Source organism: Hippocampus guttulatus, chromosome 15, assembly GCF_054856545.1.
Source record: "Hippocampus guttulatus isolate MCC_2025c chromosome 15, RoL_Hgut_1.0, whole genome shotgun sequence".
In the NCBI taxonomy this organism is placed as follows: Eukaryota; Metazoa; Chordata; class Actinopteri; order Syngnathiformes; family Syngnathidae; genus Hippocampus; species Hippocampus guttulatus.
This window is the reverse complement of record NC_141275.1, coordinates 5,518,927-5,537,125: the sequence shown is the minus strand read 5'-3', so window position 1 is coordinate 5,537,125 and position 18,199 is coordinate 5,518,927. Positions and strand designations below refer to the sequence as shown.

At 43.4% G+C, this 18,199-nt stretch overlaps 1 protein-coding gene across 1 annotated transcript in view; it reads left to right on the top strand.

Moving 5' to 3' along the window:
- med13a (mediator complex subunit 13a) overlaps window positions 1-18,199 on the top strand; it is an 83,067-nt gene that overhangs the window by 47,406 nt on the left and 17,462 nt on the right. Inside the window, exons 5-14 of the mRNA XM_086130800.1 lie at window positions 78-223; window positions 5,304-5,504; window positions 5,620-5,814; window positions 5,947-6,109; window positions 7,131-7,241; window positions 7,933-8,685; window positions 10,671-10,887; window positions 14,158-14,188; window positions 14,540-14,661; window positions 14,776-14,866. Coding sequence (XP_085986926.1) covers window positions 78-223; window positions 5,304-5,504; window positions 5,620-5,814; window positions 5,947-6,109; window positions 7,131-7,241; window positions 7,933-8,685; window positions 10,671-10,887; window positions 14,158-14,188; window positions 14,540-14,661; window positions 14,776-14,866 — 2,030 coding nt within the window. The remainder of the gene's footprint in view (window positions 1-77; window positions 224-5,303; window positions 5,505-5,619; window positions 5,815-5,946; window positions 6,110-7,130; window positions 7,242-7,932; window positions 8,686-10,670; window positions 10,888-14,157; window positions 14,189-14,539; window positions 14,662-14,775; window positions 14,867-18,199) is intronic.

Below are 18,199 nucleotides of genomic sequence, written 5' to 3'. Positions count from 1 at the left end.
CACATATGTGTTCTTTATTGTACGTACTTAAATGAAGCATCCGAGAAGCCTCATTCTTATGTCTGTCTTCCTTCCAGCGAGCACCTATCTTGCGCCTTCACTTTCTTCTTGCACGGCGAGAGCAACGTATGTACCAGCGTGGAGATCAACCAGCACCAGCCCGTTTACCACCTGACCGAGGAGCATCTCACTCTGGCTCAACAGGCATCCAACCCCTTCCAAGGTGGGTAGAGCCGAGGGTTACAAAATAAATAAATAAATAAATAAAACAAAACTGAAGAAAAACCCTCCTGTGTCAAGGTTGCAGACATTCTATGCACACAGTCAACATCTGATAAACCGTGTTATCCTCCACTATCATATTATTTGGTCCACAACTAGAATAGTGGAGGTTGAATTATCTAAAGTTATGATTGATCTGTTCTGCTTTTGTTTTCGAGAAAAAAAAGTTGCCTTTGTAGACGTAGCGGCCTCATCATTTTGATCCATAAATCTATAATAGAAATTCGTTTAGACAATTTGCTGTGGTATACTGTTGATTCTGAGTGTCATGACACTTCTGCAGGCAAGGTAATTGCTTCAATATAAATTCAAAGGACGTATGTCAGAAGTGAATGTCTGTTTAGTTCTCAAAGAAAATTAATTAGTCATCAAAAGCCTGCCTCGAAAACGGTAATCTAATTTACATGACAGATCTAATCAGAACTATATTCCGGGGCTATTTTTGCACACAGGTACTCTGTCAGACACCGCTTAGCAAAACATATTTTAAGCCTCTCAGAAAAACACACAACGTGTTGCCCCAAGGACACACAAAAAAAAAGAGTATTTGAAGAAAATAAAAAGATGATGTGCCTTCCGATCCGTGTCTAGTGGATATTTAATTAATAAATGCTTTGTATCCACGCCTGCATAAAATTTGATGGAAGGGTGCTGTGTGCAGGGTGATGATGTATACGCCGTCCTCTACCACCTGTCATTCATTCCAGATAAATTACAATCTTGTTTACCGGTAGTTGTAGAACATCTGAGCCTATAACGGTATTCATATATCGTAAATCAATCACCGGGGCAAAACACAATGCAATCCCAAAGTCGTCATCAGTGTGCATTTTCCCGCTCAAAAAAATGCGAATGTAATGATCACATAAACTTGTACTCGTGTTATCCTGCGGAGGAAATGTTTTGCCTTATAAGCAAGACTGTCACTACACACTCCTTCATCTTATATCAATATCAGACATTAGGCAAGACTCTTTAAACAAAAAAAGGTCTTCTGCCGCACCCCCGCTGTTCTTCACTAAAAACCCTGCAGCAGAGAAGCATTTGAAAGGATCTTTCCATAAACTAAAACATGACCCTCGTGTTATACCGGACAGTTTAAAATCTGATAGATTGTTGTTTTTATTTTTTGTAGCAATCGACAGCTCTCCATGTAAGAATGGTCCAATGGCTTCTCATCAGTTCGAAAATTGTGATCCAGACCTCCCTTCTTTATGCTGCCACTCCAGCGTAATAACATGGTTCTACCTCTCTATCCATAGGTGTAATTCATATAAAGCCGGCCCCTCTCGACAGAAGGTTACAATAAACCATTTGCTGTGAGGTTGCTTGCCTTTTTCTATTTCAAGATATGGTCCAGAGACTTGGGACACTCGCTGTAATCACTTGCCGTAGCAAAACTGGCAGCCTTACTCACCCAGAGGGATTCATACAGATCATACAGTTGTCCGTTCACCAACCAGCAGATTGTTAATGACGTCATTTTATTGGTCTATAAATAAATGTCAGAACGTCTCACATAAACACATACCTCCACCATGTCCACTGTGAGAAGTCATCGCTTCAATTAAATTACTCCATCTGCTTCTGTGATTGCTGCCTCGACAGTCTTTTACTGTTGCTATGTTGGAATGAAAGTCATCATTTTTGATTGGATGAACTGCAATCACCATGAAGCACTTAAGTAATATCGTGAGAAGCGCTTATATTTATGAGCTCAAAAGAAGCGGGGTTACTATAAAGTTATCTGTACGGTTGTTGAGAGGTATCTTTTGGATAGAGTTAAAAACAAGTGGCTGTAATAAGCGTTTAAGAGATATCAGTCTTTTTTTTTTTTTGATGTGGTAATTAAACCTGAACATTTGTTTTGGATCCTGGTCCTATCTGGAATAATCTAGAGTAGAGGTCCTCAATTTTTTGGAAACAGAAAGCGGATCTTCTAAAATAGCAAATTTGCTCATGTTACCTTTATGCAACTGTTAAAAATTGATATTCATCTGTGTGACGACATTGCTCATGTTCATGATTTCTCACAATAATTATCACAATCATTTAACAGGAAACAGATAAATAATCAAAATGCAAAACTTTATTGCTGTGTTCACAACATTCAGGAAATCACAATGTCCCGTCACTGGTCAGCCATTTTTTTTAACAGTCCCACAGGCTCTCTCTCTCTCTCTCTCTTTCACTCACTCTTATCACAATGACAATATTTTTGAGACATTGTGCAGCCTTATTTTGAATGTGAAATAATGTCATAAAGAAAGTAGTGAGCACAGTTTATTGTCTTTTTTCATCTCCAAGCACAACTTTTTCCCCCACTTCTTTCAATTTGTCATTTGCAGTTAAAGATCCCTTCACAAAATAACATTTCAAAATTTGGCCGGTGCATTTGGGGTTTAACTGTATGTCTGTATAATATATATTGGTACCGGTATTTATAATGCATACATCCAGCTGTGTTGCACTGCTGCATTGCCTCTCCTACAAGCTTTCTAAGCGTTGTGTCAGGGGAGAACTGACTCCCATCCACCTAGGTCCATCCGTCTTCACTCTGTCCTCACCCCCACCCCTCCTCACCCCCCCCCCCCCACCTCTGCCGAGCTCAGTTTACTCTTCGACAAAGCAGATCTCTCCAAGATGTGACCCCATAAAAGGGCGCAGAGTGAATGAAATGAACTCTCAGCCCATTACACTGATCTGAGAACATTTGACATGTCTTCGGGGAGCCAGAGATGCATTCAAAGTGCAGAAAAGGTTGCGGGGAGACAGCATACATTGAGGGGACTATGATCAACCATATTCATAATTGTGCTGGATTTCATCTTGTTTCCATGACGAGCCCCCGCGTCTGGTGGCTGTGGGTGGAGAAAACATGCAGTGAGATTTAAGTGCTTGGATTCAATTAAGGTTTAATATGATCAACCCTAGCTGCATTTTGTTGTTGTATAGTAACAGAAACCTGACCTTGTGTTTCTTCAATGTTACAGGTCATATCTGCTGACTTTGCTGTCAGCTGGCGTGAAACGCTGAGCTGTAGGGCATTCCATACAAGATGTTTTATGCTTTACCTTCAAAAGTCTTGCTAGCAGTGAATATCGGTTAATTAATAATCCAAGAGATGGAGTCCATGAACATCTTTTCAAACTAAAGTCCAGATTTATATTAATATCGCATGATATTAAAAGCAGGTCAATTCAGTTAAACCGACTGACTTGACTGACCCACTACCAATATTTATTGGAGATCTTTTGTCACGTAAAACCTTTCTGAAATTCAATCTTTCATCCATTTTTGATGCTGCTTGTACTCACAGGTGCAATGAAGCCTAAATTTGGTCGAGAGGATGGGTGCACAGGCGGGGATTTTCTTGTCTTGGGGGGCTTCTGTCTCTCCTCAGAGCTTGCCTGTCTCTCTCTCTCACTCACACACGCACACACACACACACACACACACACACACACACACACACACACACACACACATCCTCTTGCTCCACTTCAAACTCTGTTCTGAATGAACTAATTGACGAGCTGAGTTGTCATTTGCGAGGATTTGCCGTGCTTGTGTGTGGTTTCCTGCCGACAGGACATACATTACCGTAATCACCAGAAAAGTAGGCCAAAATTAGAAAAAAAAGCAAATACATACAATAAATTAGAGATAAATAAATTACAAGAATTGTCAAAAATTGTCAAAAATAATGTCTTCTAAGTCTGAGTCCATGGAAGATGTCAAGATCTTCTCTAGTAGCCTGATAATACTCAATGTTGCTCCTTCTCCTCTACCTTGGTATTATTTTTCTCCCAACACCAGCTGCCAGTCACCTTTCTGACTCACCTCAAGACGTTAGACCTGAATGTGATAGTTTTCATGTTCCCGAATAATTAAAGTGTCAGCTATGGGAATGGAAGCTCACACCCATGCATAAGGGTTTCTTTTAGAAGAAGCCCTGAAACCTCTGTGAGAAAAGATTTGAAAGGACACACCCCTTCCGTATCCTAACTTTTCTTCTCATTATCTCCAGCCTGTTTTGGCATCCTTGAAGCTCTTCAACGGTCCAGTCACGGGATCAATACTTGAGGCTTCCAGGCCATCTAGTATCCTAATGAAAAAGAGAGGGGCATTAACAAATGCTCACTCACACACCCACCCAGCCGGTCGAACTATTTGTATAACCCCTGGTCACTTAAAACGTATGATAGATGCAGAGAGAATGGATGCATAACAAGCCAATACGGTGTATGCACATGTGCATGTAGACACACACAAAGCACACAAAGACGCCCGCGCGCGCACACACGTTGATATTCATACGGTTTTCATGCGTACATGTATGCATTATGCATGTTCGTTTATAGCGGTATCTCCATTTGCTGATGGATGACGGTCTGTTCTATAAGCAGACTGATGGGCTCTTTGTGACTCCATATGTCTGTGCAGTGAAGTGTGTTTGTCGAGGAATGGCCCTTTTTATAAGCCTCTGTTTATGGCCTCTGAGAGGCTGCCGCTTGCCAATAATTGACGTCTGGATTGCTCTGTAAGTATTTGGCAACCCCTCTGGGACTGGCTGAGCCCAGCATTGCTATGGAAAGGTCACCATGCTCCTGAATAGGCCGGAGATGACAGAGTGATGAGGGAACCAAAGCATAAAGAACGGGGAAAGAAAGGAAACATTATGAGGATATAAAGGATTAAATTATAAGAGCGGTGATGGGGCTGAAAATATTAAAAAAAGGAAAGCGGTTATTAAGTTCAGGATAAGCAAGGAAAAGGGCAAATAAGACATTTAGAAAAAGAAATGGGCAAAGTAGGGTAAAACGATAAAATCATTTTGCATATCAATATGGATGGAAGTCAAGCTGTAAGCCAAAGCAACTAAAGGATGACATTTTCGATGAGTGTAGCGACTGTATATCGTTTTGGCAGATTGATGTTCGCGTGATGTGCTCACAGCCCGCTACTGGCTAACAGTCCCGTGTGTCCTTCTGTCCTCCCTAATGGTCCCGTTCCAAAAGTCATCCTGAGTCCTTTTGGGCTGAATGGGACCCTGACCGGCCAATCGTTCAAGATGTCTGACCCGCCCACCCAGAAGCTGATTGAGGACTGGAACCAGTTTTATCCCATCAGTCCTGGTGCCAAGGATGGTGTGTTAGAGGACAAAATGGAAGATATGGACTGGGAAGATGATTCTCTGGCCTCCGTAGAGGTCCTTGTTGGTCAGTTTTTTATTTATTTATTTATTTTTATCATGTTATACCCATTGCTATGTTGATGTTTTATTGGGTTGTATCGATATTTTACTGTAAATTATCTGTGCCTGTTTCTGTATAGGTGGTGTGCGAATGGTGTACCCAGCCTGCCTAGTGCTTGTGCCCCAGTCAGACATCCCTGTTGTAGCCCCCGTGGGGTCCTCCCAATGTACTACCGTCTATTCGGGTGGTCACCAAGTGCCTGCATCCCAGCGAGAGCCTGCCATGTCATTGGTGACCCTCACCCCTCCCACGTCGCCTGAGGAGGTGCACACAGGTAGTAGTCCAAAAAGAAAAGCATTTGCAACACAAGGGACTTCACTCTATTAATGGGATCTTGTCTTTCAATTAATCGTAATCATTCAATCAGTCAAGTGGTTTGTTTAGCGTTTGATCTTTCTCTCCGTAGTGGACTCTCACTCTGCCCAGAAGTGGTTGAGGATGGCCTCTTCATGTGACACGTTCAGTGTGGACAGATCAAGCCACCACGGAGGCAAAATTCCTCGACAGCTTGCCAGTCAGGTTGTGGAGCGTGTCTGGCAGGAGTGCAATATCAACCGAGCCCAGAACAAGTAAGATTTTAATTGCCTCTGTGCAGTCCTCTTCGGCTTTAGAAGTGTCTTGTGATGCCAGCAGTGGTGAACATTTTTTAATTTGATTTGTCATTCGAAGCAAGCGGCAACTCCAAAGCTGATTTTATATTCGTCGAATGGAAACGATGCATCGTGTTCAATAACGATTTTCAGCGACACGCAAGTTGAAATCACTACATGAATACTCTTATCGCCATTGTCGCTGTCCAAAACGCAGCATTTAGCCATCACTTCTCAATACTAATCTCAGTCATTAGTTCTCAATAGGAGGTGCAGAGATGCTGCTGTCCTTATTTAAATGAGATAATCCCTGTCTGAAAAAGATTCAACTTTTCAATCATCCTGGCAGCAAAGACCCGGAGATAGATTTCTGCTGATGACATGGGCTGAGCGCACAGGCTGGCACATTAAAGTAGTATCTGCTCACTTGGACAATCGCCCTGCTAAGCAACAAGCAGCAGAATCAGATGAAAAATCAACTACTTTTAACATCTATCCTGATAGGCTGGCATTAGAATAGCTTTCAACGATTTCAACTAATGTGGACGAATTAAATAAATAAAAATACAAACGCACAAACAAATAAATGGCTAGAACATAAGCATGATTCTCCACCTGCACAAACCCTGACGCTGTACTAATATTATTCAACTGCGATATATTGCAGTGTTGTCCCTTGGTCCTGTGAATTATTTACTATCAGTGAATCTGACACATTGGGAGCATCAAGGGTTCTGTTGCCCCTGTGCAAGCACAAAATGTCAGTCGTTGTTAGCTATTAACGTGTCATCCAAAATACTATTGCTGCAAGCAAGTTTGTCAAGTCAATCTCAGCAACAAACGGCATTTACCATTGCAGAATGCCAGAAATAATCAAATGAAATGATCAAATGTGGGTGATGAACATCTACAGTTTGAGTCTATCAATAAAATTAAGAGCATGTATATTCATAAACATGTCGTGGTCATTATTATAAGTGTTCATTTGCTTCCACCACAGGCGGAAGTACTCCGCTGCAACCAATGGTACCTGCGAGGAGGACCGGACAGAGAGAGTGGGAACTTGGGATTTTGTAGAGCCATCTGAGCGGTCGTACTGCAGCTGTTCTCGGTAAATGGCTCTCTATGACCAACCAATCAGGTTTTGTTTTTTTTCCGTACAGTATGTAACCACCTAGGCTCAGCCATGATTTAGATCCTGTCAAACTAGTTATGTTTGTCAAAAAAGGACCATTTATATAGTCGTCAGATGAATTTGTGGTGTGAAATTCCGATGAGTGAGCAGGCTGCCGAAATGCTTAGCTCATCTTAGAGAAATGTGTTTAACGTGGGAAATCTTTCTTCCACCTTTTGAAAGCAGAGCTGGTTTGGACCGCCTCTGAGATCAGCATTCGTTTGGATCCGCCCAGCATTTTAATCACGTAGAATTTTGAAGCCCTGTTTATTTTCTATTTGAATGGCCCATTAGCCTTTTCTTCGTATTCCTTTGTTTTAGACGCAAGTAGTTAGTTTTCGCAGTAATTGACACGCTTGTTTTTGACAGTTCTTGTTAACTGATTTTAGATGAATTCACGTGGATGACATTTTACAGATTATAGTCATTTCTACTTGTTAGGAAATCAGATGTGTCAGTTATGTGTCGGATGACGGCTCCATTTGTGCACTTGAAAAACCTTTCTTTCTGATATCCATTGACTGACAGGTGATTTGCTTCCATCGCAGAGTTCTCTGCTCACTCTTGGTTTGTGTCACCATTGCATCAAAGTCTCATCGTATATTCATGTTCATCCTCTTTCCTCCAGACATAAATCAGCGAAGCAGCGAACAAGCGGAAATGTGGGCCAAGCTCAGTCAGTGGGCCAGGCCTCCCAGACTCCTACGAAGCACAAAGCTGGAGGAGAGAAGCCAGACAAGAGTGACAAGCAGCAGAAAAGACCCCAGACACCTTTCCATCATCGAAACCTGACCAACGAAGACACCTCGATGGAGACTGAGGCAACGGCCGGCCAAAGACTTGTGATGAGGAGTCAGGATGGAGGAAGATACTCGAGTATTCGTTCGGCAGATGTGTCAACCATCCAAAAACCACCTCAGCTCAACAGTGGGGTGGTCAGCACGGGAGGGCCGTCAGAACTTGCCAACTCCCCTCAACCACCGCCACTTAGCCCCCACCCATGCGAGCGCGGTGAAGATCCTGCGGAGGGTTTGAAGAACCCTTCCACCCCCAACAACCAACACTTTTACCAGCCTCCTCTGGAGCCATGCCTGGGCAGGGCAAAGGGTGGCAATGAGGAGCCTGTAGGCCCAGAGGGTCTGACCCAGCACTTCTCCTCACACCACCCTCAGTCTTCAGCCTCTGGTTATTCAGACCCTCCCGAACCCACTGTGTATACAGGCACAGGGGTCCAGCTAGAAGATGACAGCACTCATTCACCATGGAGGTTATTCAACCTATCCCGCAAGAAAGAAGCAGAGCTGCCCACACCACAACTACCGGGGGAAAAGTTTAGGGAAGATGGTTTAACCTCACAGGACAACCTTGTGTCTGTGACTGAGTAAGTACCAATCAATAATCGGTGCTTTCTGCCTCAGACACTCAAGATGGGCACTTGAATGGCGTTTGTTTAATTGACTGTAGGAAACGTTTATCAAGCTTTTGATGGGAGAAGCTCTCTGGAATATTCTGAAATCATCTGACGTGTTGAGCAGAATAATTTTTCCTGCAGGAGTTGCACCAACATATGTTGTGCTTTCTATTTTTCTACGACAGTGGTACCTTGACTTCCAAGTTATCCAAATTACAAGTTGTTTTTATTTTAGTGCTCCTATTCGTCACTTGGTAGATTTATTTTTTCTCCTTTGTGTTGCGAGCCGCAATTTTTGTGCCGGGCCTTAGACACGTCACAACTTGAGTATGATGGGAAAAAAGTTCCGCAGTTCCCAATACTTTCAGCATTTTATTGAATGAAATAAATACAGTTAACAGTAAAACACAAATATGAAATGAGAACCCTCTAAGTGGCTACAAAGGGCCAAAACTCACACACATACTCTTTTAACCCATGTACCTGATGTCACTCACAAGGACACACCCCTTAAAGGCGTATTCAGTAGACCCACCCCTGAAATATGGAACCGGACCAGCCCATGAATAGCAATATGATATATAATTAAATTGAGGTCTGGTCTTGGTCACAGAACGAATTAAACTCTCAAAAAGGAACCACTGGAGTTAAAACTATTTCAACAGCACATCTGCTAGTTATAGTGTAGTAATGCACTCCATTTTGCCTCAGTTGCTTTTGGACATGATTCATCAACGGATTCAACTTGAATTAAAAATTCTACAGAGTCGGGGGGGGGGGGGATCTTCAATTAATTTTGGAATTGATTGTTCTGCAGCCACACACAATACAGTTGACCCTTCAGCCATTTGCAGTCTCCCATCTTATACCTCATCTTCAGTATGTTCGGTGTAGCGCTTAGCCGCACATGGCATGTTAATCCCTTGCTATGTGCCCTTTTGACATCATACATCACCGATGTGCACCACCAGCACTACTCAATGATTCCTACACACAAGCAGCAGGCGCCAAAGCTAGGAGAGAGCAAGAGTAATCGTCGGGTTGGATAAAAATTATTAATAGTTGATATAATAGAGTCAAAGCTATGGCTATAATATTGCTTGCTTTTGGGTAAGACATTTACGCTGAAGAAGCTGTTTTAAGTGAAGGCGCATGGATGGAAAAGAGCAAGGGGTGTCTGTCGAGTTTGAGGAATAGCACTCAGGAGCAGCACCCTGAGGGGGTGGCCATAGTGGAAATTTTCTGCAATCCCGATGGACCAAAGGCTCGGATGGGCTATTCTGTTGAGCTATAACCCTTCCGGCTATGGCCCTGAATGATGGCTCATGTGTGGCCCAGGCCGCTGCATTCCATCACCTCACATCAGAATAGGACATGCATGACGAGAGGACATACGTGTGTGTGTGGGGGGGGGGGGGGGGGGTACAATTGAGGAGTGGTTTGGAGGGGGCCCTGACAGCAGCACAATCTATGATGCACCACCTCCTAAACATTCACACATGAGAAGAACAATTAGGGCACGGTCACATTGGAGATTCTGATGAGCCATCTCACAGTGACAAGTGATCAATGTGTCTGTGTATGAACAGTCCGTCGTGGTAATCGTCGCCATGTTCTCGTTAATCTGTTTGAAATGTCTGACAACACCAGGCATCCAGTGTTGCTCCAAGACAGCTGTCAGAGTTGTTTGCAGTCGCTGCCTTTGCACTTAATGCTGATAAACACAAAGCAGTGCTGACAAGGATTATCAAGCAGCAGCGCAGCACTTTAGCAAACATTGAGATGTATTTTTATTTACTCGCTAATCAAATTCAATCTTTATTGGTGTACAGTTGAAAATAAAGCTTTCGAAATTGACATGAGCAATAAATATTCATGATCTGGTGTCTTGGATTTCTCTCATCCGGCTTTACGCTTCAGTCCTCATGTGCCAGCATTTTTCTCTTCCCCCCCAGGGTGATGTCCACATCTAAATTCCTGCTGAAGGTCTCTGATGAACGCATTCAGATGTATCGCGCCAGGAAAAGCCAGTACCTGGTTGCTGCCATCACAGACGGAGATCACGAGCCTGAGGTGGACCCCTACGCCTTTGAGGAAGGAGACGTGAAATTCACATTTTCCAACAAAAAGGATAAGGCAGGCGGGGAGCGTGAGCCAGGCAAGAAACATAAGGTAAGGCTTCAGGGCTCGCTGGAACTAATGGATGTATTTGTCCTCTTTGTTAAAATGTCCTGAACCTTTTTTCTCTTCTTCTGTTGCTGTGGGAAAATACATCAGAAAAAAAAACATTTAAAATGTACAGCTACCTCAAATGTATTTTCTTTTCTTAACATGCTTTCTATGCTTGTGCCATTGGCTAATTGGTGTCCTGATTCACTCTGAACCACGATTGCAATTTATCATAAGGACTAGTTGTGTCTTCCTGAACAGAAAAGCATTACTTTACAGTATTTGAATCGATCAGACCAGTTATCTTATCACACAATAGACTCTACATTATTTTTATTCTTTGCCGAGCTTTTGTGGAAGGTCAGAAGAGAAACCGTTTCACCCGTCCTCACTTTGGCAGCGGTGGACAAGAGGGCAGGGATCATTGATGCGAGGTAGAAAAATACCATCATCGTCTCAAGCAATACTGCCCTAAAAATAACTGCTTTCCTCATCCGCTTTCACTGCCCGATGTCTATTGTAACAGGAAGCTGTCCAAAAAATCCCCATTGTAAGTTCGCCCAGAGGAACATCAATTGGTTGGCCTGTCCAGTTTTCTTTAAGTTTGTTTTTCTTATTTGATCTGGCCTCCTTCCCCTTTTAAACATACAGTCCTCCTCGGTGCTGCCCCTGCCAGACAAAGGCCACCTGTTATTGAGCGGTCGAGTCTGTCTGCGCGTCTGCTGCAGGCTTTACAGACAGTAATCTGAACACTGCACAGAATCTGACTTAGTGAACTATTATACCTCAAATGCGTTCTTATGTCTAATAGAGCCCACCCAAATTAAGTTTATAGGCACCTTGAAATGGAGGTTCTCCAAAGAATTCAAATGTACCTTGTGGGTGTGTTTGCTGATATTTATATCAAGATCCTAATTATTCCCAAGCAGATGACTAAGAACCTACTCACTGACTGGCTCAAGACATCCTTAGTAGATAAAAATACAACTGGATAAAACTGGTCGGAAGTCACAAGACACATTACAGTATTTGCCGGAATATTAATCACACTGTATTATTGGTGTAATATCAATGAATGGGTTTTGATTTGAAATTTGATAGATTGAGCACTACTATGCTAAGTTTAGACCAGACTTGAAATATTGTGTAGCGCTGCGTGTCTCGCTTACTTTTGTTGGTCGTGCAACTACACGGGGAGAAGAGGAGGGGGATCCTCAAGCAGATGGAGGAAGAAAGGAAAAAGTTTGAACATTCATAATTAATCCGGCGACTGGTGGTTGTGTTGTTACTTTGGCTAATGTTAAATCCTACCTTGATTGACAGTTTAACAGCTGTGAGCAAGTGAGTGCACCCACCAGATCCGTCAGCTTCCTCGCTCAACATTATCTAACCTTTTTTTGCTCGGTCCTGACAGCTATTGGAAGTTGGCTGTGTCTTTTACCTCACAATTCAACATTGTAACATCTGGAACACGCTGCCGGAAACACACAGCTCCCGTTCGGATTTAGCGCAGCTGGATAGTAGAACTGCATTGCCCTTGATGCTGAGACAAGGATGCAGGAAATAGTTCCAGTTCCGGTATGACCAAAACATGGACACCTGCCGATGTTTCGATGCGGATGAGAACGAGAACATGATTGTATTAAGAATTCATTTGAATTCAAGATCACATACTGAAAAACCGACATCCACCCATATGGTACGGATTAGCGGATTACAAGGTGCACTGTCACTTTTTGAGAAAAATAATAGAATTCAAGTGTGCCTTATGGTCCGAAAAATATGGTATATATATTGGACTTGCATCTGTGAATGTCTTTATTGCGTGTCAGTTTCTTTCTTGGAAAGAGTCATTGAGTGTCCATTCTCCTTGTTTTTTTGTTCATTGCATCTGCATTGGTACGTACAATGGCATAATAGGGCCATAATAAGATGTGATATAAGAGGTTAAAAGTCACATTTTTTATTGGTTAAAAAAAAGCTCTTATGAGAATAATCATATTGTTTCAAGAGAGAAGCTGTAATTTTTACTAGAGTAAAGTCATCATTTTGACGAGTTCCCACACGACTCGTAAAAGCAACGGTCTGAGACAAGTACCAGCTGTCTCTCTGTAGATATCTGTCAAATAATAACTGCTGTTTCTGTTGAGGTGCCAAAACATCACTAACTTTATTTGTGAAGTTCACATACTAAAGTGCATCGTGACAACAAATCTCATCTTAATGCATCCTGTATATACTGTATTTATATGATTTTGAGTGAGATGTGATATTGTGACTTTTTGATCTAAAAAATGTTATTTTTTTCTGAGGGAGCACATTTGGAATCCACCCACAATCATACATCAACGTCACGACACACATGCGGTAACGTGTGAGATGTCAGATTAACATGGCTGAGCAACAGACAGAGGAAGGAGGAAGTTGACTGGGGGAGAGATTTGTTAGAAGCCTCTGGGTTGAGAATAAAATGAAGCTATACAACGGTTAAAAAAAAAAAAGTTGACGGGATTCATGTAAGCATCTCGGACTTGCATTACGTTGAAGACCTACATTCCCCACATCAGCTTCCTCAGGGTGCAAGGTTAAGCAAATAGTGAAGAGCCTTGTGGCCCTGGTTGCACACTATTGTGGACTGGGTTCTTAAAGGGAGACCGATTAAACCCTGTTCTGCTGAGAAAAGCCTTGGAGCATAATGAAATCAATAGCTAGAACATAACATTCCTGTTCCTGCAGCAAGAACTGTTCGGAGTACGTACACATACACACACTGCCTGCGTGTTATAAAGAAAGGCAAGCCCTCCGAGATATTGATTTCTGTGTGGGAGCCCAAGAGGCCATTCCTTGGATCTTGATTTCCCTCTGATCCGCACTGGAAATCCCATTTGCCACAGCTGGGTATAGCCCCCCGCCCCCTAACCCCCATGAACTGTTTCTGCAACTCTCTTATATTTTCAATCTTGCTATTATAGCATCTATTGTTGGTTTAATTTTATTACAAATCAAGTGGTACTTTAAATGCATTTTGCTATCCCCCTGATGGCACGCTTTGTGTTTTTCGTATAATGGCCAAGGATTTGTTAGCAATATCATTTCATTTACAACGAGCTCGAGAAGGCCCTTTTAGATGTGACAGCGGTTTCATATTACTTTACAATAACAAATGTACGGTCAGTAACTACAAGCAGTGTGTCATGTTTACGGTTTAATCTGAGACTTCACACTGTATTTTACTTCCTCCCACTAACCTTTTCTGTTTACACTTTCTAACAGGGTGACGATGGAGGATCGGGTATATCAGATGGTAAGGCTGATTTCTTTTTCCCTTTGTATCCTTCTTGTTTATTTGCATGACTTGGCTGCTGTTACACGGACACATAATCGCCCGGGCGACCTCAAATGTCTTTAAATAACATTGCATCCTGCTTTCTATTCACATCTGAGGAATGCAACTTGTATCGGTGTCGTTTCAGTACATTCCCAGTTGTCCATATGAATGTTACTCATTCACAAATTCAAATTGTTTGTGTATTTTTTTCAATAAAAACCTCAGCTGTAAACCATGGCAAATAATCTTATTGCAAAATGTTTGTTTTCTTGTTTGCATTTTGAATTTTTTTTTTTTTAAACCTAACTCTCAAATGTTTGCCTGCAGATCCTCAGCGAGCAGGCGCTAACAATCGCATAGCCTCCACAAGCCTGATCCATGAGACCGACCTGGTGGTTTCCATCAACGACCTTGACAACCTCTTCAACTCGGATGAAGATGAACTGGGGGTTCGTGAGACATTCTCCTTATTTGTAACTCTCTTGTTTTTGTGGAAGCCACAGGAAAGTATTTTGTCTCTGGTACTGTGGTTCTAAAACAAATTTTTCTCCCTTTGTCCACAGCCTGGTTCCAGACGGCCTGTAAATGGAACAGATGAAAAATTTGGCAGCAAGGAATCAAAGCCATCCACTTTGGACCCGGTATCCTGCATTAGTAAGTATCTCTTCTCAGATGTGAATTGAGTGATGCTTCAGCCACATGCCTCAGTTTTTCAATTAAAGTTACCGTATTTTCACGACCATTCGACGCACCGTATGGTTGGGCGCAGTCTCATTAATGGGTGCTATTTCTGTATTTTACACATAGACAAAACGCACTGTATTATTGGGCGCGATTTTAAAGTGGGAAAACATACGCCAGCTTAAACATACGGCATGCATGCGCGCACGCTAAAAACACGTTAGCTTGTAGCATACGGTAGCATGCCAAGACATACAGATACAAGCTAAAACACGTTTTTAAAAAGGCAACGAAGCAAAACGGAGTTCCGTTGTATTTTATTTAGCCATCGTACAATGTACTCACGTTTTTCGATCAATCATCACCCAGAAATCCATCAAAGTCCTCATCCTCTGTATCAGAATTGAACAATTGTGCAAGTACCGGTAATCCATCAAAAACGCCGTGTTCCCTCTCGTTGTCAGTCACTCTCATTCTTTGTAAAGTTGTGTTTGCCATCGATCATTCATTGTTCCCATGCCGTTCGCAACTTTACTTTGAACGCCCGGTTGATGCCGATTTCCAGCGGTTGGAGTTCTTTAGTCAAGCCTCCGGGAATAACGGCAAGCTCAGAGTTCATTTGCTTGACTTGGTTTTTCACCGCTGCTGTGAGATGGGCACGCATGCCAAAAGCATAACCGATGGCTTGAAGTTTGAACTGAGCTTCGTAGGCGTGTCTCTTTGTAGAATTTATTTTCGGGGGTTCTTAGAAACCAAAACCGAAGTTGTTTTGCAACAATGCACATAGCCACACTCTATACAGGTGTTGGTACCTGCTTGTAGCGTCGCTTTAGCGTCCACTTACACGCCCACCCTTCACTCATTGGCGGCCTGCTTCCCCGCATGCCTGTCACTCACGTCTGCCTTTTCTCTCTCTTTCTCTCCATATATGTATATATACACGCCCACCCTTCACTGATTGGCCGACTTCTTTGCCGCATGCCTGTCCACAGTCACTTCCGCCTTTTCTCTATATAAACAGCGTGTCGGCTGTCAGTCAGATTTTGGAACTCAGCGCATAGACAAGACGCTCCGCATCATAAGGCGTCCTGTCCATTTTGGAGAAAATTTTAGACTTTTAATGGCGCCTTATAGTCGTGAAAATACGGTAATTGGAATGACAAAATGATCAGACAGTACTTTGGGGATTAAAATGATATATGATTACCCTCGGAATATGATCAAAATCAGAATCAGAATCATCTTTATTGGCCAAGTATGTAGAACACACAAGGAATTTGTCTCCGGTATAACACGCTGCATTAGTATCATCGTAAACAACAAATCATTGAACCATTTTAGAGTAACCAGTAGCAGTATTTGTAGTACAAGAAGAGTGACTACGTCAGTGACTGTTTAAGGAGTTAATGGCTAGAGGGAAGAAGCTGTTTATGTGTCTACTGGATTTGGTGCGCATGGATCTGTAGCGTCTGCCTGAGGGGAGTAGCTGGAAAAGGTGGTGGGCAGGGTGCGGGGGATCCAGGAGGATTTTCTGTGCCCTTGTCTTGATTCTTGCAGTGTGCAAGTCCTCAAGAGTGGGTAGGGCGGTGCCAACGATTTTTTCCGCCGTCCTAACTGTCCGTTGAAGTCGGATTTTGTCCTTTTTTGTGGCGGCCCCAAACCAAACCGTGATGGAAGAACACAGGATTGATTCGATGACTGCCGTGTAGAACTGTCGTAGCACCTCCTGTGGCAGGCCATGCTTCCTCAGCAGCCTCAGGAAGTACATCCTCTGCCGGGCCCTTTTCAGGATGGAGATGGTGTTGACTTCCCACTTCATGTCCTGGGAGACTGTGATTCCCAGGAACTTGAAGGTCTCGACGGTTGACACGGGGCAGTTGGATAGTGTGAGGGGCAACTGTAGAGAAGAATGTTTCCTGAAATCCACGATCATCTCTACAGTCTTGAGCGTGTTCAGCCCGAGGTTGTGTCGGCTGCACCAGAGCTCCAGCTGCTCCACTTGTTGGCGGTACGCAGACTCGTCGCCGTCTCTGATGAGACCGATGACCGTGGTGTCGTCTGCGAACTTTATGAGTTTGACAGCTGGATCTGTTGAGGTGCAATCGTTTGTGTAGAGAGAGAAGAGCAGTGGGGCTCCAGTGCTGGTGGTGCGTATTGATGATGTTGTTGCTCCCAGTCTCACCTGTTGTGTCCGTCCCGTCAGGAAGCTGAGGATCCACTGGCAGATCGTAGGTGACACACCGAGGTGGAGAAGTTTGGGGGTGAGGAGTTCCGGGATGATGGTGTTGAACCCAGAGCTGAAATCCACAAACAGAATCCTTGCGTAGGTCCCTGTGCTGTCGAGGTGCTCGAGGATGTAGTGCAGACCTATGTTGACTGCGTCTTCCACAGACCTGTTTGCCCGGTAGGCAAACTGGAGAGGGTCCAGCAGGGGTCCGGTGACGTTCTTCATGACCACAGACGTCAGGGCGACAGGCCTATAGTCGTTCAGTTCTGATGTTGCCGATTTCTTGGGAACTGGGATGATGGTAGACTGTTTGAAGCAGGATGGGACCTCACACAGCTCCAGAGATCTGTTGAAGATTTGTGTGAAGACCGGAGCCAGCTGGTCAGCGCAGACTTTCAGGCAGGAGGGGGACACTTTGTCGGGCCCCGCAGCTTTCTTGATCTTCTGCTGCTTGAAGAGCCGTCTCACATCCTGTTCGTGGATGTGGCGAGTAGAATTACTACTCACCCTTGACTTTGCCACATAGTGGTTGTAGTTGTGACGCTGCAGTTGTACTTTGAGTTTTTTTATGTGTTTTCTTCAGTTTGAGCTTAGGGAAAAAAGTCACAACTTTAAGGAGTTATTTTATCCATCCATCCATTTTCTGATCCGCTTTATCCTCACAAGGGTCTCGCGGCGTGCTGGAGCCTATCCCAGCTGTCTTTGGGCAGTAGGCAGGGGACACCCTGAACCGGTTGCTAGCCAATCGCAGGGCACACACAGATGAACAACCATCCACGCTCACACTCACACCTAGGACAATTTAGAGTGTTCAATCAGCCTGCCATGCACGTTTTCAGAATGTGAGAGGAAAGCGGAGTACCCGGAGAAAAACCACGCAGAACATGCAAACTCCACAGAGGGAGGCCGGAGATGGAATTGAACCCGGTACCTCTACACTGTGAGGTCGATGTGCTAACCACTGGACTACCGGGTCGCCTGAGTTATTTTATTCTCATTATTATTATTATAATTTTTTTATATAGGTTTTCTGCCCCAAAGCCTCTTTGTGCATTTACGTTCTATACATGTTCCGCAAC